Raw genomic sequence first — 26,715 nt, forward strand, 5'->3', positions numbered from 1 at the left:
TTGTGTTGTCAAAGCCTATAACATGCTACAGGCAGCAGACTGGGAGATGGTTTAAGGTGAATTTATATCACTCGCCAGATTCAAGAGGGTTTACACAACTAAGGAGTATCTTGTGTTGCATTTGTGCCTAGCATAACTATAAAAATAAATACAAAGTAAATACTACAACAAAAATTAAAACAAAATAACAAATAATAAATATCAAATGTGTGTGTATATATAAATATAAATAAACTGTATAAAAGACAAACACATGTGATGCAACTCCAGTTTCACCTGGTCTTTGATGTCCACCTATGTGCTAGTTCTGGGGACATCAAGAAGTAGCAGAATTACATGCATCTAGCAAACTGCTCAGCTTACAAGTGTTCGTAGCCTGAACAGCTCACTACTTGTGATTTCAGTGTAAGAACAAAAATCTCAGGCAATTTGTGAGAGGTAGAAACAGTCCTGTGCCAGAGAACTGAAAATATTCAAAGTACCTTTCCAGATAGCTGATCTTCTAGTAAAAAAATGCAATAGGTCAAACATAAAAAGAGTAGGTGAAGTAATTGCAGAGAAACAATACAAGTTGTACTGGCTTCTCATTTTTTTCAGTAAATAGAAACAAAGACTTCAATTTAAAGTTTGGTTACAACTATTCCAGAATAACTTCCCTAGTGTGCAGCCAGCCACACGACATCTAATTCACTTGTAGGGCAGGAGGCTGAGATGTAAACCTGAAGCGTCCTTAGCTATATCCTCTCAATGTAAGTGAAACTCACTTCTGAAAAAGAATTGGTTTACAGCATTAAAGAACTTGCTCATAGAAGCCAATTATTTTCCAGAGCTAAGAAAACCTATGATGAGATAGTTGAGTATGATGGATCGTTAGTTCCAAGAAGTGTTTGAATGAGATTTGCAGAATATCCTTTTCTAAAAAAACACTAATTATGTTTATAATAAATAGGATTATTCATTCAGATGATAACAGAAAATAAATGTTTGTGTTACAGCACAATTTCATAGCTTGAAAGTTTCAGTTCTTTTCGTTTTTAGCTACCACTTAATGTTTGTTTTTGCCCTCTTCCAAACCCATCAGCATCACAGCTGATGGTCCAGTCCCACCTGCCTGAGAGAACAAGTTTTCACTTTTTTTATCTTCAAGATAAAGGAAACATTCTTGAAAATTGTTTAAGTACCCTGTGGATATGAATAAAATCACATGGGGACAATCTTGGCATGAAGCACATCTCAGATGACTTCTCTGCATCCCCGCCCACACACCCATAAGTTCTGCTGAAGTAATCGGAAGCCTTTTCTGTGATTCAGAGAGGCCTGAATAACGTTCGGGATCACACTTTGCGCTGTGTCTCAGGAAGGGACACTACTCCCACTTCACCTAAGTTTAGGGAACCAAATGCAGTGAGAAGAGACCAAAGTCAATGGGAAGACTTTCCTCCTAAAATATATAGACAGCTTTGGTTCTTATACAAGTTCTTTGTATGTTCATACACCCGTCTTCAGCAAGAAAATACTTTGTTGTCTCCTGAGGTAAATGCATTCCTGAATCACAGCCCCTGCTCACATGGAGGTCAGTCATAGTATTCCCTTTACCAGCAGCAGAGATAGAGCAACACTTAACACCTTTGAAAAAATATCATGCTTAAAGGAAAAAAAAATTCCTTTAAGGTGAAGTATGAGATACACCCTTCAAATACAGAGAGCAGAAATAGAAAGAGTTCAATATTGAGACAAAGAAAATACTTATCAAAGCTATCCCTTTTTCCAAAGTACTTCCATTTCATCAAAGTAACTTTCCAACTGAACAAACTCCTACATTACCAACTGAGCTTTTAAACTACACTTACTGTTGTTCACTGTCAGTAAAGTGCAGGTCCAACTTGAGCTGAAAATCTGCCTCACTCAATGCATCTTCTACCTACAAAAAGAGAAACACCAGGTTATATTTATAATTTGGCATCTACAACATTGAAGGTAAAGGTGGTTGGTTTTGTCTGATAAAAGCAAAGGCAAAAATATGTGGCAACAGAAGCATCTCACCACAATGGCAGAAAGGAATAAATGAAGCAGTAGTTCAAGGTAATTGCAAAGGGAACCAGAGCAGTCAGAGGTGTTAACTGCTCCTAGGTGTCCTGTCATGTAAAATAATAATAATAATAATAATAATAATAATAATAATAATAGTAATAATAGTAATAATAACAACAACAACAGCAACAACAACAACTCCAAGAAAGAGTAACCAGAGTGCACAGAGCAGTGCATTTGCTGGGTCAGCAGAGTATTTCTGAAGCTGAGCTCCCTCACTGAGTTAGTATTCAGTTGGGTTATCTTGTGAGCTGAATGAGAACAAGGATCAGGTTTTCTTGATTGAGAAATAGTCATGAATCCTTCCAGTTACCTGCCTGTAACTAATGCGAAATTCAAAATCTACAGCTTAAACCAATTAGAAATGGCTGAAATAATTCTGACAATTTCTGATCCTTATAATTAGATTTCTGGTTTGTTTCTCTGCAAACTGAGGCTTTCCTGCCTCCCCGTGACTTTTTGTGTTCCTGGATAGATTCCTGGAGGAAGTTTGTCATTGATTCTCACATAGACCATTTTCTTTGCAAAATTCAAAGGTTTTTGTTGTTTTTTAAGCTTAAATTAATAGAAGTGTATCTGTTCACTTTGTTGCAGGGTGCTGAGCAGATTTATATGTAGTACAATTCAGCTTGCCAAATACACTGAAGATACCATGTGGGATCATAAACTGAGTCATTAGTACCTTCATCTAATAGGTCCCACCAGCAAGATTATCCTTCTTTTATTGTCAATAAAATATTTTCATTGGGTTTTCTGAAACAGAACATGAAGGGAGCTGTCAGTCTGTTATCTTCATCTGGAAAGGATTACATTGGATAACAGTCCCAGCTTGACACATTTAAAGTAACTATTATAAATTGAACTAAATAAGTTAGAATGGAAGATGGATTAATCTGCCCAGCAGTTTTTCCTTCATTCCTTTTACATGTCTTCTTCCCCAGCAATGCAGAATAAAAAACCAAAAAGATTTTATTTCTATAAATATGAACAGAATATCACTCTTTTTATTAACCAAATATGTGAGGTTTGTTTTTTGTTGTTGTTCACAGTATCACTGTATCACAGTATGTTTGGGATTGGAAGGGACCTCAAAAGATCATCTAGTCCAATCCCCCTGCTGGAGCAGGAACGCCTAGGTGAGGTCGCACAGGAACATGTCCAGGCGGGTTTTGAATGTCTCCAGAGAAGGAGACTCCACAACCTCCCTGGGCAGCCTGTTCCAGTGTCTGTCACCCTTACTGAGAAGAAGTTTTTTCTCAAATTTAAGCAGAACCTCTTGTGCTCCAGCTTGATCCCGTTACCCCTTGTCCTATCATTGTTGGCCACCGAGAAGAGCCTTGCTCCATCCTCATGGCACTCACCCTTTATATATTTATAAACATTAATGAGGTCCCCCCTCAGTCTCCTCTTCTCCAAACTAAAGAGACCCAGCTCCCTCAGCCTTTCATCATAAGGGAGGTGCTCCACTCCCTTAATCATCTTTGTTGCCCTACGCTGGACCCTCTCCAGCAGTTCCCTCTTCTCCTTGAACTTGTTTGTTTGTTTGTTTGTATTGTTTTTCTGTGAGTGTAAATGTCCTTTATTGAATACCACAGTACATCAGGAGATGCACATGAATGCATTTGGAAATGTAGAGTTGTTCACTGGGGATAGGGTATTACAAATACAATTCCCTTTTACCCATTTTTTACCAAAGGAAGTGAGGTGGGACAACTAGGTTCTGCTTTTTATCAGTGGAAATCAGCCAGCAGGTGCACACAGTGAGATGGCCCATCCTGAGATACCTATCTGAAAAGGACAATTGATTTCTGTTTGTGCTTGTCTCTTTCCATTTATATTAGTTAAAGCCTACAGAAACATATTCATCTAGATACACTTGAATTTTAGATGGCTTAATTTGGGCAGGATGAATTCTACTTTTTCCTGCTGATTAGCATCTTCTTAACAACAGACCATACAAAAAATGCACTGAAGGCAAAGTCAGAGGCATCTATCCTGCTCTGAGAGGTAGGATTTATAAGATTTATTATACAAAGAATGTTCAGCTAGGTTTTGCAAAGGTGGAACTCCATCTATAGTGTGTTTTTTTTTTTTGTTGAAGCAAGAAAATTGACAGCCAATGATTGATTACACTTTGAGAAAATTATCAAAGATGTAAAATTTGATAAGATGTGATGAGAAAATTTCACCTTCTGTTTACTGAAAATGTGCATTCTCTTTTGTGTTTGTCTCAAAACACCTGGAAGTATGTCTTTCAGGATTATTTTTTTTTTTTAAAGAAAAAATTTTTAAAAAGACAGACTTTTTTTCTTTTTTAATGAGTTCTTGTCACTTAAAATCACATTTTCTGAAACCTGCAAAGGAAACAATCATTATTGAAGCTACAGTCTGAATTTAAACTAGGAATTCAACTCAAGTATAGTGCTCCAGACAAAGCAAATATCATCCTCCAACAGAGGGGATGAAATTTTGGGTCTGTGCCTAATACTGCTGAGCACCTGCAACTGTCACTGAAATCTGAGCCTGTGCTTAAAACAAGATAAACAGCCAGTGGCACCTTGCTCAAAACACCTTGAGGGAATGGGCAGATGTCTGAGAGACTAGGAGATATTCATCACTGCATGGAGTAATGCATTAACGTGAAAATATAGGATATTTTTAATCCCAAAGATATGTTGAAATCAGATGGCTCAGATTAGTGTAAAACTCCACGTAAAATCAAATCACAGTTCTCACTATAGAGATTACATAGTTCCCTTTGTGTATTGGAGGTGTAAATATTAAGACAAGTGAAAATTGCACAGTTGTTCAGAAATTGCTGGACTCTGCATGAGAAAATATCATTAAAAGATTTATGCATAGGATGAGACACAACAGAATTGCTTACATGATACAAGTTACTATACAGCTTTGATACCTGCTGGACTTATGGCCTGCCCAGGGAGGTGCTGGACTCACCCTCCCTGGAGGTTTTTAAGCTGAGATTGGACATGGCACTTAGTGCCATGATCTAGTCAATGGACTGGAGTTGGACCAAGGGTTGGACTGTATGATCTCTGAGGTCTTTTCCAACCCAGTCGATTCTGTGACTTTCCTGTGTTTTACTTTTTTTTTCACTTATTAATAGAACAACAGGTGCATAAGATCCTTTACATGGGAAAATTAAATCACCTTTCCAGAGCTCATACAGAAGAGTCACTGAAATTTCTACCCTTTCTCAGTCTCCTGTTTGAAATAACATTGTCTTTAAATGAAATACTGACTGCTTCTTTTAACTCTACTGAGACTATAATGCTATTTTCCACAGCTGTAATTTATAGACTAAAATTTTCCAGAAGTCTCATAGACTACCAGGTTGGTTTTTTTTTTAAGAAGAAACCTTTAAATTTTCACACTAACATACTTAAGAAACTGGCCTGAAAAATTTCTCTGGAATATAATTAGTGTATGACAAGCTAAACCAAGCAGCATCCTGCCAGATAATTTGTGAAAGGTCTTTGAGTGTTTTCTTATAATGTTCTTTGACCTCTCAGCTGTGTTAATGATTAAAATCACAACTCATGAAAGAGAAAATAAATGTCTGTGTTTGTGGGAATATATTAATAATAAACAAATAATTTTGTTCTGTTTTGTAATATTTCATATACCCAAATAAGAGGCACATTCAGAACATCTGACATCTGGGCATTTCACATGCTGATCTTGTCTCCAGTCAAAAGTAAAATCAATAATACCAGTTAGATATTTTGGAAGCTTTATTTGAAATAGTACATGCATTTCATTTTTTTTCTGCCTAAAATCAAACAAGAGCATAATTATTCTTGTTATTTCTGATTTGATTAATTATTCACTGTTTGCATCAACCTAATATTATTCTGCTTTCTTGTGGAAAGTGAAGTCTGCATATTCAGGATTCAGTTCTCCATTGCTGGGGTATGCTTACATTACCCTTTGTGCTCCTACCTTGGACCTTAAAGTTTGTGCAAAAAAGACCCCATATTCATCCATGAGCACACACAGTTTTCCAGAAGTGCTGTCCAGTGTTCAGGCTGTTTTCTAATCTCTGCCTCTTTTGCAAAAGGACTACACTGATAAGGAAATGCATTTAATTAAACACTGTTTGGAAGCTGTGCAATAGAAAACATTTTTATCATAAAAATAAGTATATTTATACAATAAAAAAGTATATACAAAGCAAAGTACTCAATTTTTTGTTTAGCTGTTCAGGAATAAAGTGCATTATTTCAGTTTTGAATGTTAATTTTTCAGGTTTATGTTTACATCTTTGGTTTAGCTTTTAAGAGTTGTTGTAGTAGTTATAACTGAAGTTTCCAGCATTCTTGTGATGTACTTCCATAATATTTAACTGTTTACCCAGAATGTCAGATTGAATGATCTGGAGGCCCCATCTCACTTAAATTTTATCTGAAAAGTACAAAATCTAATATACTGTTATATCTCTGCTTTGTCCTCTTCCTGCTACTAAATTGTCCCTGAATGGAGCCAGCAAGCAAGGAGAAAGACAAGTTACCTGTTTTATTGTTTGATGAAAGAGGCAGAGCTCCTTCTTTAATAAGAATGAAAGTTAAAGTTTATGAAAATAAATTAGACTTCTTTGTAACACTAAAGGCTGCCTCAGCCCTGCAATATTGTTCCGTATGAATTTGAGGAATGCTGCATTCTGGGATAATAGAGAAAAAGGCATCTAATAAAGCAGAGAGTTTTAAAGCACCATTTATATGGTGAAAGGTATGCTTAGTGCCACTTCTAGGCAGATAATTGAGCCTTCCTCCATTTGATGCCAGACAAAATGATGCACTTCTGTATTTAAATTTATGTTGGGTTATGCAAGTGGAGGTGAAAAAAAGTAAAAAAAAAAAAAAAAATTAAAAAAATAGCAGCAAACAAAACACAGTAGCACATAATCTCACCTGGAGATGCACGTTGGGTTTTTTTGTTTGCGTTTTTTTTGTACTGAACCCATCTCAGCAACCTATCTCATTGACAAAACTACCCTAACATTATGAAAAGAAAGCGTACTGCTCCTTTGTTATAACATTTGATAATTCCAGCTCTGACCATAGAAACTACGTGGAGCATACTAACTCAATACTTCCGTTACCCAGTCTAACTTTCTTGTCTATCTATCACATCTTCCATTTACGAAAAAGCCGTGGACAGATTCTTCACCCTCAACCAAAAAATCTCACCATATCACACAATTTGTACAAAAAGGACTTGCTTCTGTTGTGTGTTAAATAAGATAAGAAGTTAAGAATGGAAATAGTTTTTAAAACCCTCACAAATCTCAAGGTGATTTACGCATGCCACATTGCAAGGATCTCATCCAACGTATGAGATTATGGGACAGAGATGCAAAGCCACCATTAAGCAATAACATTGAATATGGCAGGTTTCTTCTGAGTATGGTGCCCTGTGAAGTGGCACATTTTGCTCTCTCCCGTAGTTATATCAAATTTCTAAAGTTGTGGAGAACAAGAAATCAAAGCAGAAAAAAGAGGCGTGGGAGCATTGAGCAGAAGTGAATTGTGCTAATCTGTTCAACGTGCAAAAAGGTTTACACACCTTTATTTTTGCATTTGATTCTTTAGAGTCTCCTCAATAATTAATCTGGGACAAACAGACCTGTTTGTCCTCTTATACTATTATTGGGCAGCTGCCCTTTTCCCAGGAAACCTCCATTGGAAAGACAAGCGTGATGAACACAGCAGATCAATAACTGCTATAATTTGAGGGGAGGGACTTTTAATCAGAGATGTTCTTCTAAGGAGGAACCTTCTAAGGAAGGATAAAATTAATATTCAGTTAAGCATGTTGGTATGCACTTCTCATGAATATTTATAAACTTGCACTTAGTTATTTTTCATATAAGTACAAAACAACAATTCTAGGGAGGAATAAATTGATGACACCATGTTAAAGAAAAAAAAAAGCACCAAGAAAAAAGTGGGAGGGAAGGAGAAGCGTGTTAAATGAGCTTAAAGTAGGTTCTCCAGCTGTTTTAATTTTGATCTATATATAACCCACATACACATGGGTTGAAATCAGACAAAACAGAAATGTTTAATCTCTTCATGCTGAAATACAAAATTATACAAGGAAGGACAGGTAAGAAACTCTGGCCTCAAATTCAGTACACAGCATTCGATTCATGCTGGCTGCATAACTAATCTTGATGGCATGCTGATTTTTCAAATACAGCCAATATTGTGTCTCTCATTATCAATGTGAGCAAGTACCAAATGTCATATACTCTGTACCAGTCTTCGTTGTGGCAAAGCACAGCGATGACACTTTGTGCCAGGGTTGAGTTCCATTCTACAAGAACATTTTCTCCCCTTTCTGTGTAGGAGCCCAGTAAAACAATACTTGCCATACCCTAAGATCGCTTATCTCTTGTAGCTCCTGGGAACATCATTGTGAGATATCAATTTCATATCAGTAAGAGAAAGCCAAAGGTGCCCTACAAGATGGGTGGTTCAGATCACATACTTCCCTTGTGTGGGTGCTCCTCTTGGCTAAAGGAGTGGATGCTGAATGGGGAGAAGGATCTTGTATGAACCCATTCTAGATGAGAGACAACGGAAAGTAAAAGGGTCATACGTGGACTATAGAGAGGGTAAACTCCAGCAACTCTACCATGCACTCCTGCAATCAGGAGCACTAAGGAGAAGGGTAAGAAGACCCCTGTGTGGTGGTAACGGACTGTAGCAAAAACCAATCACAAAGAGAGGTGAGGAGGAGGATACAGTAATGGATAGTAGGAGTAGAAGCTGGTCCTAGCAAGATGCAGAGCATTCCTGGTTTTCTCAGGTGAGGCTGATGCACACCTATATGTAGAATGACTGATCTAGTGCACAAATGACAAATTCTGGTTGATACACTTGATGTACTGATTTATCAGAATATGTCAACATCGTATTCCACTGGAAAGCCAAGGTGTAGACTACTTGTCGCATAACATACAGTTTATAGAGTCTATCTGACCTAATGTTGACGTTTATAGTGTTGGCACTTACAAATAAACAAATCACCACAGGCACTCTTGTCAGCATAAGTAATGATGGGTGCGGGAGGGTCAATCTCCTTCTAATGCAAATGCTGGCATTTGGTCAGATAAATCATGGCTTTGCCTCCACCAGCTACATTGACAAGACCTGTGACAGCACAGGGACCTCATGACCACTTCACAAATGGAGTTATCTGTGCAATGGACACATAAATTTAGGTAAGAGAAACCCCAGCCCTCCTGTGTTTGACATGCATCCAAGACAACTCACCCTTTCACCATCCAGAAGCAGGTGCACTCTGAAGGTCATTGATTCATTAAGAATGATCTCTTCGTTTCTGTACAAAATCTGAAATATTCTGCTGTAAACGTTGTTTTCATGAACACAGGCTGAGCAAAGGCTGGAATCACCTGCACAAAACACAGAAAGACTTATGGTGTGATGCCTGCATGGAAGTTATTTTTACTCCTATGTTTCCAATTCAGGATTATCTAGGCCAGTTGTATCGGTACCTGAAATTAAACACTTGCATTCTTAATAATTAATGGAATGGAGCAGATTGTTATCATAGGTTTCAGGATCCCAAACATGGTATTTAAAGAACATAAATGTTAAACTGTAGGCAGGCCAGATTTCAAAATGAGAATAGCTGACCCTGTGGCAGCACTTACCCTATTAACTTTACTTGTAATAAAATCTAAAGCATCAAATTTCTTTCAGGGAGGTTTGCTACCCAGCCACCACGATGACTGTGCATGTTCACCTGTGAAATGCCACCTTTTGTCTACAATGGGCATCTTTCAGAACAGCGAGTTTTCTTGTAATCTCTTGTGCATTTTATTCTGGTTATAATGAAGCTTATGGAATTTAAGACATAATTCATGTGACAAAAAACTCAAAATTTCATGCTTTAGATTGAGGTAATTTTTTGCTTGAAGTTCACTGCTAATTGAGTAATTCTTCTTTCACTAAGAGGAAAACCATGTAACTTGCTTAGCTGTACAAACCCACACTGGAGGCAGCAACATTTACTACAGTGAATCCCTTCTAGAGGAGCCTTCAAAGACTGTGTGGCCGTTTAATGAACAACTGGGCACCAGAGTTAGGTACTTTCAAGTTGTGTCTTGACTGTTAACAAGAATCCCCTGCTAATTCTGCTTCCATAGCCCCTGAGCAACAACAGCTTGAATAATTTACTTGGAGACAGTTTTGTCCCTTTCCAGCATTCAGCACCGTATGAATCTGAGCTTTTGAAATACAGTCCTTTAACAAATGGTATTTTGGAACTCTCCTAGCACGGTGTGCTTATAAAAAGTTGTACTAGTGTCAGTCCTTCAAAGAGAGAGAGAGATCTGTCATCATCAGGAAGCCAACAGTCACATGGTTTTTACACAGAATAATAGTTTTTCAGAAAGTACTTCAGGTAATTTGGGCCATTGCAGAATTGGTTTGAGTCCAAGAGCTGTTTTAAGATGTAAGACCAGGTCAGAAAGTCACAGGGACTGCTGTTTTTTCAAGAGTTTCAAATCAGGACAGTTCTATTCTGCTGTGCTAAAGCTACTTTGCTCTTCAGTGCAAGAGTTACATATAATTTACAATCAGAAGTCAGTGAGCTAAGACTGATAGAGGACTAAAGATTTCCTGAGGTGAACTTTGGTTAGTAGGAAAATGGGAGGAAAGATGTGCAAGGGAAGGTTTAGGTTGGACATTAGGAAAAGGTTCTTCACCCAGAGGGTGTTGGACACTGGGAGGTGTCACGGCCCCAAGCCTGACAATGTTCAAGAAGAGACTGGACAATATCCTCAGACACATGGTATGAACTGTGGGATTGTTCTGTGCAGGCACAGGAGTTGGACTTGGTGATCCTTATGGGTCCCTTTCAACTCAGGACATTCTATGATTCTGTGGGGGAAAAAAAAAACCAACAAACTAAAAAAAAACCCACAGTACTAAAGGCTCCAGTAGACAAGTGAATGGAGTTTTTTTATTATAATAATTAGGGGTTTTTGACTCCAACCTGCTGCAACCAGAATCATGCAGACAAAGAAACACCTTCTAAAACAAACAAACAAACAAACAACACAAAACAATGTGACAGGAGAAAGACTTGAGCTAATTAATTAGCTGGGTTATAGGGCTGTCATCCAGAATACATTAAAATCATTTTGGTATTACTCACTTTTACCAAGCACACCAAGGAAGAGCCTAAGTGTTTCACCCTGCTATTGTCTTCCCGTCACACATCATGCACAATAGTTATGGATAAGTCCAGGCAACCTTCATAAATACACATTTATTTCATCGTGCTACACCAGTTAAGCTAGTATGTTTCAGCCTGATTAGCTCTTCAAAAGTATGCAGTCATATTTATTTTAATTTAAACGTCATCATATTAGAGACACTGCAAAAATCACATTAGAGGTATAATTCATTCTTATTCCTATCTGACAGACAAAAGAAGCTTTATGTTATTTGATTTGGATATTGATATACTGCTACTCTTCTAGGACAGGAAGTTTAATGTCATTTTCTTTTCAAACACACTTCCTATACAGATCCCTCCTAGCGTGTAATTGCTTTAGGAGCTAGATTGCAAGGTGTCATAAAGAGTCATTTCTCTAATTGGAAAGGTGAAAGCCAAAGACATGCTACAATGGTTAAGGTTCTCTCAAAACAGTGTGACTGAACATGATACCAGGGGAAATTTAGGCTGGATATTAGAAAGCAATTATTTGCAGAGAGAGTGGTCAGGCATTGGAATGGCTGCCCAGGGAGGTGGTGGACTCACCGTCCCTAGAGGTTTTTAAACTGAGATTGGACATGGCACTTAGTGCCATGATGTAGTCAATGGACTGGAGTTGGACCAAGGGTTGGACTTGATGATCACAGTATCACAGTATCACAGTATGTTTGGGATTGGAAGGGACCTCAAAAGATCATCTAGTCCAATACCCCTGTTGGAGCAAGAACACACAGGAACATGTCCAGGTGGGTTTTGAATGTCTCCAGGGAAGGAGACTCTACAATCCCCCTAGGCAGCCTGTTCCAGTGCTCCGTCACCCTCACTGAGAAGAAGTTTCTTCTCAAATTTAAGTGGAACCTCTTGTGTTCCAGCTTGATCCCATTACCCCTTGTCCTATCATTGTTTGCCACCTAGAAGAGCCTGGCTCCATCCTCGTGGAACTCACCCTTTATATATTTATAAACATTAATAAGTTCACCCCTCAGTCTCCTCCCAGCTCCCTCAGCCTTTCTTCATACCCTTATGAAGAAAGTGCTCCACTCCCTTAATCATCTTTGTTGCCCTACGCTGGACCCTCTCCAGCAGTTCCCTGTGCTTCTTGAACTGAGGGGCCCAGAAGTGGACACAATATTCCAGATGGGGTCTCATCAGGGCAGAGAAGAGGGGAAGGAGGACCTCTCTCAATCTACTAACCACCCCCCTTGTAATACACCCGAGGATGCCATTGGCCTTCCTGGCCACAAGGGCACAGTGATGATCTCTGAGGTCTATTCCAACCCAGTCAATTCTGTGATACTATAGACCCAAATATTGGTCAGTCTTAAGCAGAGAGATCCACCTTTGCAGAGATCTGGCAGAGAACTACATGCAAATGCCTGATCATCCCATAAACATGACCCATCCCTGCCTATTTTAATTGCCACAGCCCGCTTCTTTTTCTCTTAAAGTATGACATAAGGCTGTCGCAGGAGTTTTCTCAGAGGAGCACTTGGCAGCATGAACATATCTTAGTAAATCTTTCAGTAATGCATGCATTCTGCCTCTCAAATCAAAGGGAAATGAACATCTCCATAGATGCTTCCCTTCAGGCAGTAGTATTCACTGATGTATTCTGCACTTCAAGGTACAGACAGGGACCAGGCTGTATGACTGTGCTCAAGCTTCTTTCACTAACAAACATACCCTTCTTTAGTCTACTCCAAACATACTCTTTTTCAGTCTACTCCATGAAAAGGTCATAATCTCAGTAACTTTTACAGACTTGCCTTTGTTCTTGTGATACCTTCTGACATTCATGTCTTTTTAAACCTACAGACTTGTCTGCTAACAGACAGTGGCAATAAGGTTCAGAGTGTTTCTATCAGATGTAGCAGATGTACCCCTGTGTTCACACAAGCACCTCTCTCCTTTGGCACAAAACACAGGATGGTGTGAGAGAGAAGCTTGAAACTTTCAGTTTTCCAAATTCTCTTTTCAGCACAGCCTTGGTTACGCAAACAGCTCTGAGCTCTGCCTGTGCTGCTCAGCAGTCATGTGTGACCCAAGGAACACAGATGTAGTATGTGGAAACTGCTGAGAGCTCTTACTCCCTGGTGAGAGCTGGAGCTAAGGTTATATTGACCTGCATTTAGCTCTTTATTCCACAGTTTCAAAGGCTTGGGCTTCAGTGAACTCAACAAGGAAAGTCTAATTTTCTGGTAACGAGCTTTTGCTCAGTAAATTTCCCTGTTGTGAGATTTATTTGTGACATTGCAACGTCCCTTCAGATAGAAGGAATCCTTTTTTCCTGTCTCCTTTTCCAAAGTGGCCATTCCATCTACTGCTTATCTTCTCTGCCTTGAATAGGTCTTCAAATTATCTGGAAAGTTAAAGACCTCTCAGGTCTGTAAGAACAATTGCAAGCAGGAAAAGAATGGTTGTGCCCCACAACCATTCATTTAAGAGAATGAGAAAAGCCTATTGATGCATCTCTCTATTGTTTCAATACTGCAATCCCACCACTACCTCTACCTTTAGAGACTACTGAGTAATGACATTTTAAAAAAAGAAAACGAAAAAAAAAGTCTCTTTGCAGTTGTGCATGCCTTCATACACGTAGCATAGGCTACTGGTACAGCCCAGTCAGTATATCATGTCCTGCTTTCCTACTGTCTCCATATCCAGTTTAGCAGGCTCCTCCAGATACGCTCTAGCCTGCCTAATTTTCCTATCTGGAAGTTTCTATAGAGGGAGGTTTCTAGGTATTATTGCTGCACATCATACAAAAACTATTAATCCCTTTAAAGAATCAGAGAGAGGCTTTGCTATTTAGAACCCGGAGGTACCTGAAAACACCTGTCCAGATAATCTTAAAATGAAGAAACTGATGGGTAGATGACCTGTAAACAAATTTGTTACTTAAATTTTCAGCCTAATTTAGTGAGAACAGAAACTGTATTATTCTGATGACCACTGCCAGGAGGAAGGCACTGGGAGGATGATGGTGGGTGTCTGTAGCAGATGTGTGAAAGCCCCTGAAGAAGAAGAATGGAATGGAATGGAATGGAATGGAATGGAATGGAATGGAATGGAATGGAATGGAATGGAATGGAATGGAATGGAATAATAATGCCTCAGAGCATATAATGAGAGTCGGGATAGGAAAGTAAAAAGAAGTAAGCAACAGATAAGAAAATGTGTTTTGATATCCTCAAGAAAAAGCACTAGAACCTGAAAGACACCACCAGACACCATAGTCCCCTACTGAGACGTGCGACATCTAGTCAAACTCACTTAACCATAGCTTTGCTATTCAAAGTAGGTATAAGTTGATAAAGTTGATAACAAAATCAGCTTTAGTTGACTAACGTGCTACTCTGTGTTTTGGCAAGGTGTGATATACCAGAATAGCTTGCATTTCTACTTGAAGGACCCACTGGTACATCAACTGAAAGTATTGCCTGGCCAGACTGGCAGCATCCCTCAGCTCGTGCAAAGCTGTGACAGGACCTTAATTTCTGTGATTTTTCAAATATTGTCATTTATGTTATTTCCCCACCTCCTCTGTTCATGCAAGGAGAGGACGCCATATCTAGGAAAAAGTAATCAACGATGCTGATAACATTCTGCAGGTCAGAACTGTTCCCTTGAATTTTCTAAGATCTAATACACACACCATATAGATTAGCACTCCTTCTCCCAAACTCCACTGGCCAATTATTCCAATTTACATCTCTAGATATCCTACTTTCTTCATTTTTCAACTCTGAGCTTTTATAACATCCTTCCTCTGCTTTCACCATACCTAAATTATCTCCATTCTTCCTTTTAAATCTCTTTTATTTGAACCATCCTTTCATCAGTGTTTTTTTAACCTCTATAAAAATAGTTTGAGGAGTCTCATAGTCATTCTATGTCAACGACATTTCCGAGGAGTAAACAATGACCTCAGTTTTGCAGAATCAGCTGACAATGACACACGCATACCTCAACCTCTGATTCCTGTCAAGGGGACACTTTGAACAGGCAAAGTCTTGGTGTGCCTGATGATGAACGATTTCTCCAGAGCCACATAAGTCATATAAACCTTCGCTGTTTGCAAAACAATAGGATTGGCTGGTTTTTATGCCCTCTACAATCTGCAAGTGATTAGCATACTCTAAGTTCAACCTGTAGATTCTTTCCAATAACTACATTTTTCAATTGTGATTCTTCCTGATGTCTATAACAGACAAATAAAATTGGAATAAATGTTAAAAAAAAAACCTTTTCAAGTAGACTTTCCCACCTGAAACCCAGATTTGCCCAAGAATATTGATATAATGTGACCTGCTGGAGTTTTGTTTGTATTTGCATGTTTGTTTGTTTGTATTTATTTTTTCATGGCTTTAAAACATTTAAATGCACATCCCCTAACTCAAAACTTGCATGAGGTAGTGTTCCTATGACAGGAGGGTATCTTCAAAGCCATGAGTAAAAGGCAGCATGTTTTAGAGAGTTTCTGAAGAAAAAAAACAACACTTAGAAAGGAAGAGGTTCTCGGTTGTAGTACTACACAGACTATGCATAGTGAGTGTGATTATCGTTACATCACTTTCCATGACTTTTTAGTTCTGCTTCTAACAGCTACAGGAAGCATGAAGAAAGCTTTGGAAATCTGTTCTTGGTTTGTTTTGAAATCTACTACTTTACTAAGAATAACATTATGTATTGTTGTATTTCCCTACACAACAAGGAGCATGAGATCTAAATGAATTGTGAAATCACTGTTCCCTAGAGGAAACACATTAAAACGTTCTTCACAGCAAATTTTCTCCTATACAACTTTTCTGTTAAACTTGTAGGACATGACTACAGCTTTGCTGAGAATTACAAGGGAAAACATATCTATACCCCTCTGTTACCTCTGCTCTTAGTACACTTCAGCTTCTGTGTTTGACAAAGAGCAGAGATAGGATTTACCCTGATTCTGTCCTCTATTCAGTAGTGTGGAGAAGTAAGAGTAATTACTACTTTTTCAAAATAAGGAAGGAGGAAATGTGATGATTCAGTCCTGACACACTGCGGCTGGAGAGATTACATCGCTTCCTTTCTCCCGTGCTAGGCAGAGAAAAAAGTCATATTTTTTAATTCCAAATATAAAATATAAAAGCTCTAAGGAATATGGCTTGTTATAAAGATGACTTCAGGTTTACATCCTGCTTTCTCCAGAATTATGTCTGTGTGGTATATTGAGCATTGTGTGAGAGGTCTAAAATGAACAGACAGTGATTATGCCATCAGGAAAAAATCCATATGGAAAACAGATCTAACTTCAGATCTACCCTCTTTAATGCCTTTATGATTATAGCACTGGAAACAATATAATTACTCAATTGCTGACAGCTTCTTGAATCTCTCGCTGTCTGAGAAAAGCGGTGTTGTTATGTTGCTATGCAGGTAAATGGAAAAGCATAGTTCTGCTAAGCTTTGCTTTAATGAAGAAGATGCTCTTCAATAACGTGGCAAAATCAAGGTGCTGCAGTTGTTAACAGAGGTTTACTGCAAATATTTCTTTACAAATAGCAGTGCACACTTAAACATTTGTATTTCAGATTGATGCAGAGCCACAAGGAATACATCATAGTCTATATACTTGAATTGCTACCAAGAAAATCTCAGAGACATACAATACCTTTGAATGCAGATGGGTTCATTCTCTCCGGTCACTCGTGCACATATGAAGGGCATTGCAACACACTCACTTGAGAAAGAACTGTGAGCATTTTGAAACCTCCCTACCCACAATCCTTATGTTACTACCCACGCAGACATGTGTCAGCAGTTCATGTGATCTTTCCTAATCTGCTTTAGTGTGAAGTCAACTCCTGCTAAATCACAGCAGAAGGCAGTTTAAACTGATTGATAGATGACCTTGCCCTGAAGTGAATTGGAAGTAATCAAAAAGTCTGTTAACATGGGTGAACAGGGAGCACGATAATAAAAAGGTCTAGATAGTATTGACTTTAAAACCTCAGTCTGGACTAGCTGTAGCACCACCTACTAAGAATCGGAGTAATCTCTACAGCACACATGGCCCTGGTTTATATCTATAAACATAACCCAAAGCTGCCTAGTGGATGGCTACCTTCCTTACCATACAGACACACACTTTGGGCTGTCCTGCCTCTTGGTCTTCAGCATCTGAAATTCCCACTAGCCTCACAAGGAGAGCTGGTTCGTGTTTAGAGTCCCTACAAAATAGATATGGATTTTCTAATTTCTAAATTTAATTGTCACCTAATTTATTCTACTATTGCCAAAATTCTTAAACACTTACAGCCCATACTAATGTTTCTATTTATTAGAGAAAATGAAGACATGAGGGCACTCCTTGAATGAACAGTATGCCCTCTTTCTAGAACCTCTGCACCCTACTGCAAAATATAACCAAGGATACCAGAAAATCTTGTGCAAATAGCCCTGTTTATCTAATTTGTTTTTTTTTTTTCTTTTTTTCCTTTACCATCTGTTGGAACCATATGCCTTCTTAAATAAGAGCTAATTATAGGTCACAACCACAACTAATCAAATAGTGGTAACTGTTGCAAACTTCAGCTGGAAATTTCATTTCTTCCTTATAAAAGATTCTCCCAGACCAGACACTGAAATGGTTGCTTTCTCTGGTTTTCTGGACTTGGGTACTCAGCAGTTACAGTTGATGCACACATATCTGTGTTAACATATGGGAGAAATTCATAACAAGCTGGAGAAATAAGAGCCAATGTACAGTTCCCGCCAAGTACATCAGGAGGGGGGACTTTGGGACAGAAAGTGACTGTATCTAATAAATATCCATTGACATGTACTGTAGCAGAGCTCTTAGTGTTTTGAGTTTTCTTTCTCTGCCCCTGTACTGTTGTACTGAGTGAAAGAGAAAAAAGAAACAGCACTGTCAGAAAATTATCTGGCTTTTAGCATTGAAGAACTGCAGCAAAGAAAGATTCAATACTAAAATTAAATTTCAGGAGAGAGATTTCTTCTCATTTAGAGAAAAATAAATCTCCTAATGAGGTGAAAAATGAGAAGATTTCACTTTCATGTCTAATGTCCATTTGTATAAATGTCAATTTACACCATTTAGGCAAATGTTTTATAACTGCTTCCAGTGTCAATGTCACTTTGTATTTCTGTGTAATGTGAAAGGACTGACGGGTAAAAATTAATCCAGTCCTAAATATGGCAAATGAAGAGTTGAAGTGCCTTTTAAAAACCCCAAACACTAAATAGCTCTTTCAGCATCACAAGACAATTTCAGGCTGTTGTGCTGACCTTCCAGGAAGTTTAGAACTATTCTGGCAGAAATAAGGATTAATAATAATAATAATAATAATAGTTATTATTATTATTATTATGTTTTAAGTTAATTCATTCCAGCCGTCATGTGGGTAGTTGCTCCTCATTATAACCACCACAACTCCACAACCTCTTTGTGCAAATGCGTGGTGCACACAGAAGAAAGAAAATGCTTCCAGAATTTCATTTCAGCTGCTCTTTTCCTCTGGCTGCTAATGGGAAGATTTCTTTCCACTTTTCTCACCTCTGCTCACATGATGTTTTGACAGCTGGAACACCCCAAATGTTTAAATATTCAGATATGTAAGAGTTGAAATACATATAAAAATGTGAATATATGTACTTCACGGACACAAAAACAACTGAATCAGAAAAGTCAGGAACTAAAAATCACAGTCTTTATGTCAAACTGGAAATTAAAGATTTTGCAGATGGGCTGTAACACTTTCAAGTCCTCTGATCAATGGTATGGATTGGGAACTAAATGCTCTCCTAATGTACTAATGTGATGACTGCTGCATTCAAGAATGTGATGGATGGAGGTAGTACATTTACGAAACTGTTATATTCAGCATTATAGCAAGCTGCACTTTCCTCGGAGGGTAAATTTCTGTGAATTGAATATGTAAAACACTTTGTGACAGTCCAATAAAAAAATCTGACAATAAATCTAATTTTTCAGATTTAAGAGGTAGTCCCTAAGATTCCACTGTAAAATAAAAAGCCTGAAGATTTGGAGTGAAGGATCTCAGTCTCCCACTGGAAGAAGCCACCACTGCTGGTTAGTGTGTCTGAAAACCCAGGCAAGTTAGCTACATATTTAAATAGAGGTTTCTGAATTCCACTCTGGATCACAAAAGTAAACACACAAAAAAGGCTACAAAGTCCTGCAGTATTTTTTGTATACAACACCAGTCAGAAGGTCTTTCATATCATTTCTATGATCGGTCTTCAGAGTTGTTAGATACAAGGGACCTGATTCCTCAGCTGCAGCTGCTACAGCTGAGGATCTTTCATTCTATAGGCTGCAGGTTCTATTTCTAGTGTGATGTTCAAGGTGGGTTTGTCACATTCATGTTCGCAAGGTATTCTTCCTCCACATTCAAGTGGACCTGATCAGATCACTTGCTCATTCAGGAGGGATCTGATTCCAGTGCCCAGATGGTCTGTGATTCTGACCACTAGATTTGCTATTTGTATACAGTGGGATAAAGTGCAAAAACACACATAAATCCTTACCTGCCCATAAAAGGGATAGAAGAACTTGCTGAGTTTCCAGGGCAAGATAACGAGCTATAAATCAGATTATCCTTTTCTGACGCCTATTCTTTCCACAAATTATTATGCAATCTTTGTTCTGGAGGCATTTCACACATACAGCATCGGTTTCTCAAGGCAAAGAAATATAAACTGGCCTCCAGAAAGGCAGTCAGTGTGATGGAAATTGGCAGAATCAGGCCACAGGTAAGTTAATGTCAATGTGTCATATTTTCAACATAGGTGTCATCACAACCCTTGAAACAGACAGGTGGCACTCGGATACTCAAACAAAACTGCACAAAGATTTGTCTGCTTATTAAAGAGGCTAAAGTAATAAAAATTTCACCTAAATACTAACATACATGCGCACCAAAATAAACTGCAGTTCCGTTTACTGAAAAACACTTTCTGTTAAAAATAAGAATAAAAATATCACTATGCAGTAGCTTCCAAATAATCAAACTACATTGCTAATCTATAATAAGAACGCTTTCCATAGAAAACATAAGGTTAATTGAAACCCAAAATGCTCTGCTTTATGTTTTGTATAATTTAAGGATTCCTTTGAGCAGATATTTTAAAACTTCCCATCCAGCTGAGACACAAGATTGCTCCTTTCCTAGGTCAGCCAGCTCTTGTCTGATTAGTGATTTAATTGGTGAACTGTCTATACAGCTCAACACCAAAATGCAATAGAATTATTCTTTCTTATTTATTTATTTCTCAAATTAGATTACATCAACTTCTGCTATTGAATCAATAAGGTGTTTTTTTTGTTTGTTTTTAATTAAGCGCATTACCTCCTGTAGCTTTGTCTGGATCACACATGCACATAAATCAACAAGAGACTGATCATACTTTGTCAATGCATGTCAGACACAAGCCATTTGGCTTTCTGTCTGAGCTTTCATTAAACTGCATTAATGTTCTCTCTTTCTGTGATGCGCCAAGAGTATCATTAGCTATTCTCTTTCTTCGGGCTGTTTTCTGGTAAGACTATCCATCGCCTTTAGTCTAAGTTGAGGGTCATTCAAAAAAGGGATTTGTTATCACTTTCTGAATAGTCTGTCTTTTAATTTGGCATAAACTTTGCCTACATATCATGGTCCTGCAGTATGCTCTTAAATGGACTAAGCAATATAAGACAAAGGGTCCTGAATCTAATCCTACCTACCTTGCATGACAAAACCTATCTAAGAATTTGAAACTGAAATGGGCCAAATCCCATCTATCCAAAAAATCTCATATAAACTCCTCTACACACAAAAATCTAAATGCCTTTACCTCTCCAAGACAAATAAGCATGCCAAAGATGTCTTATTACCACTACTATACAGTGATTAAACTTGGACAAAGATATGGTTGGACAAAGTTATAGTAGATTTCTCAAGATAATCCTGAAAATCAATTGGGAATGAACTCACATCCAGTGTAAAGAAAATCCTGTGTTTACTACCAAACAAACATATGCGCTGTCATTGTATTGGACACCACATTGTAGGGATATGTGGCTACATTAGCACTATTTAGACAGCACTGGAGAGATCTGGATTTCCATGCCATCACTGTCTTCTTGAGAGACATTAGGCAAATCATGAAGCATCTTTGTGTATCAGTTTCCCACATATTAAGTTCTCCTTATCTTTGTCTCTCATTTAACCAGCCTGCAGCTGCCATGTTGAACTCTGAGTGTTATTACAATACTCACCACACTGCTTTCAACTGTTATATTTAACTCAGCTGGAAAATACTGCTGAACCTGGGATATAAGTCTTTAATGGCTTCCACAATAAATAAATGATGCAGATATTTCCCTAGATATCTTTTGTGTAGTGATAATCATGCACATAATTTTTTTTTCAGAATATTTAATAAAATATTGGTTCTTTTTCTTCTACCTCTAAACTTATCTATTAATATTCCTGATAATTTTGGAAGCAGTGATCCGAAGTGCAGTCCATGAGACAAATACACCTTTCTGATGTAAGCTGACAGTATTCAAGACACATGATTTGCAAGATTTTACTTGAAGTCCATGGGGTGGTTTCCTGGAGGTATTATAACTTCTTACAGAGTTCACAGAGATGATAGATCAGGCCTGTGTTGCAGCTGCTTACAGCTTCCTTCCTAGTTTTCAAACAATTTCTCACAGCATAATAAAATGGATAGTATATATTCAAGTGACATAACTTGGGAAAAAGCCCATCATTCGGTTGCCGCATTGTAATTAAGAGATGGAACACTTAAGTGCATTGTTCCTCTGGGTTTTGGTGGTAAGAAAGTCTGAGAGAAGGACAGACTGAAGATTTCAACTAGCAAATATTGCAGCAGAGTAATAAAAAAGACAAAACACCTGTAAAGTACTGTCATGGCTTATCGCCAGCCAGCAGCTAAGCACCACAGAATCACAGAATGTCAGGGATTGGAAGGGACCTCAAAAGCTCATCCAGTCCCATCCCCCAAATGGAGCAGGAACACCAGGATGAGGTTACACAGGAAGGTGTCCAGGCGGGTTTGAATGTCTCCAGGGAAGGAGACTCCACAACCCCCCTGGGCAGCCTGTTTCAGGCGCTGTTACCCTTACTGAGAAGAAGTTTCTTCTCAAATTTAAGTGGAACCTCTTGTGCTACAGTTTGAACCCATAAACCTTTGTCCTATCATTGGTTGTCACCAAGAAGAGCCTGGCTCCATCCTCCTGACACTCACCCTTTATACATTTATAAACATTAATGAGGTCACCCCTCAGTTCCCTCTTCTCCAAACTAAAGAGCCCCAGCTCCCTCAGCCTTTCCTCATACAGGAGATGCTCCGCTCCATCATCTTTGTTGCCCTGCGCTGGACTCTCTCCACACATCCACTTGCTCATCTCCCTACACAGTGGAATGAGTGAGACAACCAGAAGAGTAAAAGTGAGAAAAACAGTGGGTTGAGAAAAAGTAAAGCAAAAACCACACACACAACTGCCTTCCCTTTTCAATACTCTCACAAATGCTGGAAACCAAGGAAATGTTGTTTTCCATTACCCTGGGAATAGTGATTCAGGTTAAGATTGTTCTACAAATATTAAGAAGGAGAAAAAAATTACAGTACATTTTGCATAAGGCTTTTCCACATGCCCATGTCCTTGTAAGGGTGGCTATCCCTGAATATGAGAGCTGTGGGAAATCATATAAGAGCCTGTGGGTATGAATCATGGGTAAAAGACTAAGAGTTAGCTTGTTCTTATTTAAAATTAGTAGAAGAAATTTAAAGACTTGATTGGAACTTTTCACACAGGCAAATACAATGAAAAACTGAGGAAACTGGAAAGCGTCCAAAACAGGCTTGGCAAGAACTTTTAGCAGAAATGGTAAAAAACCTTCATAAATTATAAGGAGAATAAAAACAAAACAAGAAAAGAAAAAAGAAAAGAAAGAAAAGAAAAAGAAAAAGAAAAAAAGAAAAGAAAAAAAGAAAAGAAAAGAAAAGAAAAGAAAAGAAAAGAAAAGAAAAGAAAAGAAAAGAAAAGAAAAGAAAAGAAAAGAAAAGAAAAGAAAAGAAAAGAAAAGAAAAGAAAAGAAAAGAAAAGAAAAGAAAAAAGAAAAGAAAAGAAAAGAAAAGAAAAGAAAAGAAAAGAAAAGAAAAGAAAAGAAAAGAAAAGAAAAGAAAAGAAAAGAAAAGAAAAGAAAAGAAAAGAAGAAAAGAAAAGAAAGAAAAGAAAAGAAAAGAAAAGAAAAGAAAAGAAAAGAAAAGAAAAGAAAAGAAAAGAAAAGAAAAGAAAAGAAAAGAAAAGAAAAGAAAAGAAAAGAAAAGAAAAGAAAAGAAAAGAAAAGAAAAGAAAAGAAAAGAAAAGAAAAGAAAAGAAAAGAAAAGAAAAAGAACAAAAGGAAAAAGAACAAAAGGAAAAAGAAAAAAAGGAAAAAGAAGGAGGAAAGGAAAGGAAAGGAAAGGAAAGGAAAGGAAAGGAAAGGAAAGGAAAGGAAAGGAAAGGAAAGGAAAGGAAAGGAAAGGAAAGGAAAGGAAAGGAAAGGAAAGGAAAGGAAAGGAAAGGAAAGGAAAGGAAAGGAAAGGAAAGGAAAGGAAAGGAAAGGAAAGGAAAGGAAAGGAAAGGAAAGGAAAGGAAAGGAAAGGAAAGGAAAGGAAAGGAAAGGAAAGGAGATGGAAGATTATAGGTTTTCTCAGGACTCAATCATCACTATTGTGTGTGTGACTCAACCACTTCCCGGAGCAGCCTGTTCCACTGCTTCACAAAAGTTTCCAATGTCTATATATTCTTATGCATCTTTGTCCACTGTTACCAAATTCAACAATATTTGGTGTCAGCAAGTTTCAGAGGCTCATTGTCTTAAAAAAGAAGAAAATTTTGATGATGCTCAAGTTTGTGGTATTTCAGCATCTTGGATACTTCTTTGCTCTCTTTCAGTCTAAAAGTTTGAATTCAGAGGTTAGACCTAGAATTTGTGTTGTTTGTAGGATTGATGCAGACAAGTCATGAGTTGAAGGAGTTTAGCAGTTAGAGACCTTCAGAACTTCAGTGTTTATCCATACAACATGACAACCATTCCAACACTGTAGTTAATATTTAGCTCTTATAGACTTTCTGGACAGACATTTTAGAAAGCATAACTGATATTCAGTAATTTCTATCACATTGCTCTTCCTGTATTACTACTCATTTTCTTCTGCACATCGAAGACAGGTGCTTTCCCCTTGCACTACCTACCACATCTCTGTATTTTAAATCACACTCCTACCCAGACAGTCTTGAGCAAGTAAACAGCAGCAGAGGCTTAATATGTCAAACAAAAATGCTAGATGCAACTTTCTGCAGAGAGCTCTTCAAGGGTTTCCGTCACATTGACTCTAACAATTTGTGAGCCAACCTTGTAACAATAGTCATAACTGGAATAATCTTATATTTGGAAGGCAACAGTGTGGTTATTGTGAAACAATTTAACAAAACAACTTGAAATTGAAGACATGCACAGTCAGGTGATTAACCAGTTTTATGAAGAGTTTGTGCTCCTCCCTTATTTATTACAAAAAAATATAGACTTGAGAAGGACAAAGTAAAACCATGGCACAAATGTTAATCCTGTTCCAATTACTTCAGCACCAAATTTGAAACTAGAAACTCCTGTTCCAGCTCTATTAGACACTTGGTCTGTGGTACTATGGAAATTACACGTGACTGGATTAAAATCATAGAATCAGAGAAAAGTTTGGGTTGGAAGGGATGTTCAAAGCTCATCCAGTCCAACCTTCTGCAATAAGCAGGGACATCTTCACCCAGATCAGGTTGTTCAGAGCCCTGTCCAGCCTGGCCTGGGATGTCTCCAGGGATCGAGCATCTACCACCTTTCTGGGCAAATGCTGCCTCCATATTCCTAAAGCTGGGTGGTTAATATACACATCTTCATCCAATAAGATTCTGTATCTAAATCTGGGCAAAGGCAAAGTATCCTGGTTCTCTGAAGCATTATGGAGCCAGCAGATCTTTCTGGAACAAGAGGTGGTTGTTAGAAGCTCAGGACTTTTGGAAAATGGTCAGTTCAGTAAACTAGAACCAAATCAAAACAATCAGGCTCTATTTTTCTTTGAAAAAGAGAAACATTCTTTCTCTGTTTTGTTTTGTTGTTGTTGTTGTTGTTTTGTTGGTTGGTTGGTTGGTTGTGGGTTTTTTTTGTTGTTTTTTTTGTGTTTGATTTTTTGTTGTTGTTGTTTGGGTTTTTTTTAATTATTCTGGGAGTATCAGGGCAAAAAGTTTCTTGGCAGGACTGAATACTGCAGAAAATATGTCTAAATCAGCCAGAATTAAGGCTAAGCAGCTGACTGAATCTTAATTTCTGCAGCTAAATGAACAATTTGAAGCACACTAACATCAACACCTGGTAAATGTTTCTTTTATATCTTGTTGCCATTTCCTTAATTTTTACATTTGTCTGGCTGAATTTACTCAAATTCAACTATTTTTTCCTTCACACTTTTACTGTGGACTTGTATGTCTTTTTGAGAAAATACTCTGTCAGGAAAAGAAATATAAGTGCATCTGTTTCAAGAAAAAATTCATCTAAAGCTGGGTCAGCACCTCTGAAGAGAGCTTGTGTTGGAACAGCAGCTCTTTCTTCAGTACAGCTGTGCTTTCCTCCTTGAGAATGTTGTTGAATCATTTAGTTTGGGTCGTTTCTGGGAACTCTCTCAAAACATATGAAAAAGGGATGGTTTTCAACTCAAACCTGCAGGCTTTAAATAGTAAGCTCTAGTGGAGTGATTTTGCTTGTTTTCTGCTGCAATCTACTAGGATGCTTTGTAAGGCTGAACTCCTCCAAGCTGGGGATGGCTTTTCCCTTCGTGCTGTTTCTTTTCAGCAGTGGTTGAAAACTAAGTCTAGCTTGTTCTCAGATTGTCACAAAACTTGCAGCAACAAGCAGTCCAAGATCACAGAATTACAGAATCACAGAATCACAGAATCACAGAATCACAGAATCACAGAATCACAGAATGTTAGGGTTTGGAAGGGACCTCAAAAGATCCTCTAGTCCAATCCCCCTGCCAGAGCAGAAACACCCAGATGAGGTTACACAGGAAGGTGTCCAGGCAGGTCTTGGATGACTCCAGAGTAGGAGACTCCACAACCTCCTTAGGCAGCCTGTTCTAGTGTTTTGTCACCCTTACTGAGAAGAAAAAGAGGAGACACTGCTCAACTCATCCTGTCGCATCTGTTACCCAACCTTCAGCTTTCCACTTGTTTAACTCCACTTTCTGATCTTTCAAATCAAGGATACTGCTGAGGTCCCC

At 38.1% G+C, this 26,715-nt stretch overlaps 1 protein-coding gene across 12 annotated transcripts in view; it reads right to left on the reverse strand.

Annotated features, from left to right (window-relative positions):
• The window catches only part of FAM135B (family with sequence similarity 135 member B), a 274,657-nt gene that overhangs the window by 80,196 nt on the left and 167,746 nt on the right, over window positions 1–26,715 (reverse strand). For all 12 annotated transcript variants that reach the window (XM_065054475.1, XM_065054472.1, XM_065054474.1 and 9 more), the window contains 2 exons: window positions 9,393–9,532; window positions 1,851–1,921 (listed from right to left, as the gene is read on the reverse strand). In XM_065054475.1, the coding sequence (XP_064910547.1) occupies window positions 1,851–1,921; window positions 9,393–9,532 (211 nt within the window). The remainder of the gene's footprint in view (window positions 1–1,850; window positions 1,922–9,392; window positions 9,533–26,715) is intronic.

The sequence above is a fragment of the Columba livia genome, chromosome 2 (assembly GCF_036013475.1).
Source record: "Columba livia isolate bColLiv1 breed racing homer chromosome 2, bColLiv1.pat.W.v2, whole genome shotgun sequence".
Taxonomy (NCBI): domain Eukaryota; kingdom Metazoa; phylum Chordata; class Aves; order Columbiformes; family Columbidae; genus Columba; species Columba livia.